Source organism: Python bivittatus, unplaced genomic scaffold, assembly GCF_059951505.1.
Source record: "Python bivittatus isolate LINGU-HERP-01145 unplaced genomic scaffold, Pbiv_v1 ctg000060_np1212, whole genome shotgun sequence".
In the NCBI taxonomy this organism is placed as follows: Eukaryota; Metazoa; Chordata; class Lepidosauria; order Squamata; family Pythonidae; genus Python; species Python bivittatus.
The window spans coordinates 6761802-6764727 of NW_028277044.1; the positions used below are offsets into that span (position 1 = coordinate 6761802).

Here is a 2926-nt window from a genome sequence, read left to right on the forward strand (position 1 = left end):
GAACTAGTGGTGTTTCAAGATGTTTACCTAGCCTTGGAAACATCCTACCTGTGTGCAAGACAGCTGGAAATGCATTGTTACCTGGTTCTTAAAGTGAGAAAAAGAAAATTCTGAAACAAAATCCTGCCCTTCCTAGAGGTTTAGCAATTCTTATAAAACATATGTGTAGTAGCAGAAATCTATCATGGAAATGTTTATGAAGATTCTCAGTCATCCAGGTGGAATTGTCTGGAGGTTGAGTCATGGCAACTGGACTTCTTTTCTTTTTGGTAGAGACATTTCACTACTTCTCCAAGCAGCTTCTTCAGTCTAAAAAAGTTGGTTAGGGGGACCCCATAAAAGTCTTCCAAGGTGGCTGTGTTTCTTACTAACATGATAGGCTCATTGAGAGACAATAGGAGATGTGATTAGTAGAGTCTTTGAGATGTAGATGACTTACTCCTAATCCCTCACTCATCCCCGGGGGATGTTAATTGCTGCCTTCCTGGTGAACTTTCAAACTGTTCTTAATTTTATTGGGGACTGTAGAAAGGACAGCCTGGAAAATGGGGGACAAGTTGTGTCTGAGACCTCCACCTCTATTGAGGGAAGGATTTTCCACTTTGGCATAAATGGATTCCTTCACTCCTCTCTCTAACCACCTACCTTCTCTGTCCAAAATGTGAACATTATTGTCCTCAAATGAGTGTTTTCCTTTAGATGAAGGTAAACTGGTAATTCTGGTCCTGTGTTGTTGCTCCTTCTGTGCTGGGCCATCCTCTTGTGTAAAGGCTGTTTGGTTTCCTCAATGTAGATCTCTGAGCATTCCTCACTGTATTGAATTGCATATACTACATTGCTCTTCTTATGTTTTGGTGTTCGAACTTTAGGGTGTACAAGCCTCTGTCTCAGTGTGTTAGAGGGTTTGAAAAACACAGGCATGTGGTGTTTTCCAAAAATCCATTTTATCTTCTCTGACACCCCAGCCATGTAAGGAATGCCAAGATTTTTCCTTTGACTCTGGTTCTCAGCTCTGTCTGCTGTTTTTTTGTTGGATCTAGAAGTAGATTTAATAAAAGCCCAGTTGGGATACCCACAGGCCTTAAGGGCTGTCCTCATGTGTCTGTTTTCTTTCTTTTTTACATCTATGGTGGTGGGGATGGTTTCTGCCCTGTGGTGTAATGTCCTGATGACTCCTAGTTTGTGCTGTAGTGGATGGTGGGAGTCAAACTGCAGGTATTGGTCTGTGTGTGGGGGTTTCCTGTAGATCCCTATTTCTAACTTACCACAGGTCCCAACTGAAACTTCACAGTCTAGAAATGCCAGCCTGCTGTCCTTGGTGTCCTCCCTGGTGAACTTAATGTTTGGGTCTATGGTGTTTATATGGTCTGTGAAAGCCTGTAACTCTTGGACTCTGATTTTAACCCAGGTGTCATCCACATACCTGAACCAGTGGGTTGGTGTTATTCCCTGGAAAGAACTGAGAGCTTTCTTCTCCACTTCTTTCATGGCAACAATGGGTGATATGGGGGAACTCATGGCACAGCCGTGTTTCTGTCTATAGAAATTACCTCTGTAAGTGAAGTAAGTGGTATTGAGACACAGGTTCAGGAGGTGACAGATCTGATCCAGGTTGAGGTTGCTATCAAGGGTGCTGTCATCTTCTAGTTTCTTCCTAACTGCTGTTAGAGCATCAGTAGTAAGGATGGTGGTGAAGAGTGAGGGGACATCAAGGGATACCATGATTTCATCTGTATTCAGCTCTTATTTTGGAAACAAATTCTTCAGAGTTATGAATGTGTGAATGAATGTGTGAATGAATGAATATGAAATTTATGGGGTCCCCCTAACCAACTTTTTTTAGATTGAAGAAGCTGCTTGGACAAGTAGCGAAACGTCTCTACCAAAAAGAAAAGAAGTCCAGTTGCCATGACTCAGCCTCCAGACTATCATGGAAATACATGCAAAAACATTATGAAATAGGGATGGATGTGAAAGTCATTAGAAATTGAATTAAATACATACATACATACATACATACATACATACATACATAGGAGTTATTACAAAGGTGGAGGGTGCTTTGATGAATTATATTTCCTCAACTCCCCTGTTAGTTGCCATTACAACATTTTAGATCCCAGGAAAGGAACTAAATACAGGGTTTTCCAGGAAAATATCCTTCTTGCTACCAAGACCAGGTAATTATGGGGGATAGAGAAAGACATTTAGAAATATGAATACGCTCTCAAACACATTTAGAAATACATCTTTTGTGACGAAATACATTCACAGCTGCAGAATAACAATTTCATGTGGACTGGAGAAAGGTAAAGATGGCATTACAGTAAATGCCTATTAAGAAAACTGCAGCAATAAAAATATCATTCATTACATGTAATTATAAATGCATATGTAGCTGAATAACTCCATGGTTGTTTGTGGTTGTTTTTAAACTTACTTATGGTAATTTTGGCAGACAAGAAAGCAGACTATTCATAACATGCTTTGTGGAACACAGGAGCAAACTAGATTCATTCCAGAATGAGGAAAGATTCGAAGAGCTTGATTACCAAGCTCTATAGACTTCTTCATTTTCGAGAGATTTACACATCTGTTATCCCTGGAGTACCTTCAGGGTTTTAGTTTGCTTTAAAGAAGTTAATTATTACTGCATCTCCAATCATATTTTTCAAGCATTAGCTGTTGCTAGTCAAAAGCAATTTATTTATTATAAAATAAAGCACACAATAAGCCTGTGTTTTTCCCCAGTTGAACATAATGTTTCTGCTTTTAGTCTTTGTCTGTACATCTCATCCCCCAAAAATGTACAGAATGCTGCAATAAAAGCACTATCTGTGAAATGAATTTGCCATTGCTGAACCATGTTCACAGCCTGTCTAAAAAGTATAAAGAATATGCTGTAAGAAACACCCCATTGTTCCCC

The 2926-nt window shown here is 39.6% G+C and overlaps 1 protein-coding gene across 1 annotated transcript; it reads right to left on the reverse strand.

Annotated features, from left to right (window-relative positions):
* Positions 1–469: 469 nt before the first annotated feature.
* Positions 470–1722, reverse strand: LOC103064469 (uncharacterized). Its single transcript, XM_088136619.1, is given in 2 exon segments — positions 470–690; positions 693–1722. Coding segments are annotated over 2 exon segments (1251 nt in total).
* Positions 1723–2926: the final 1204 nt, after the last annotated feature.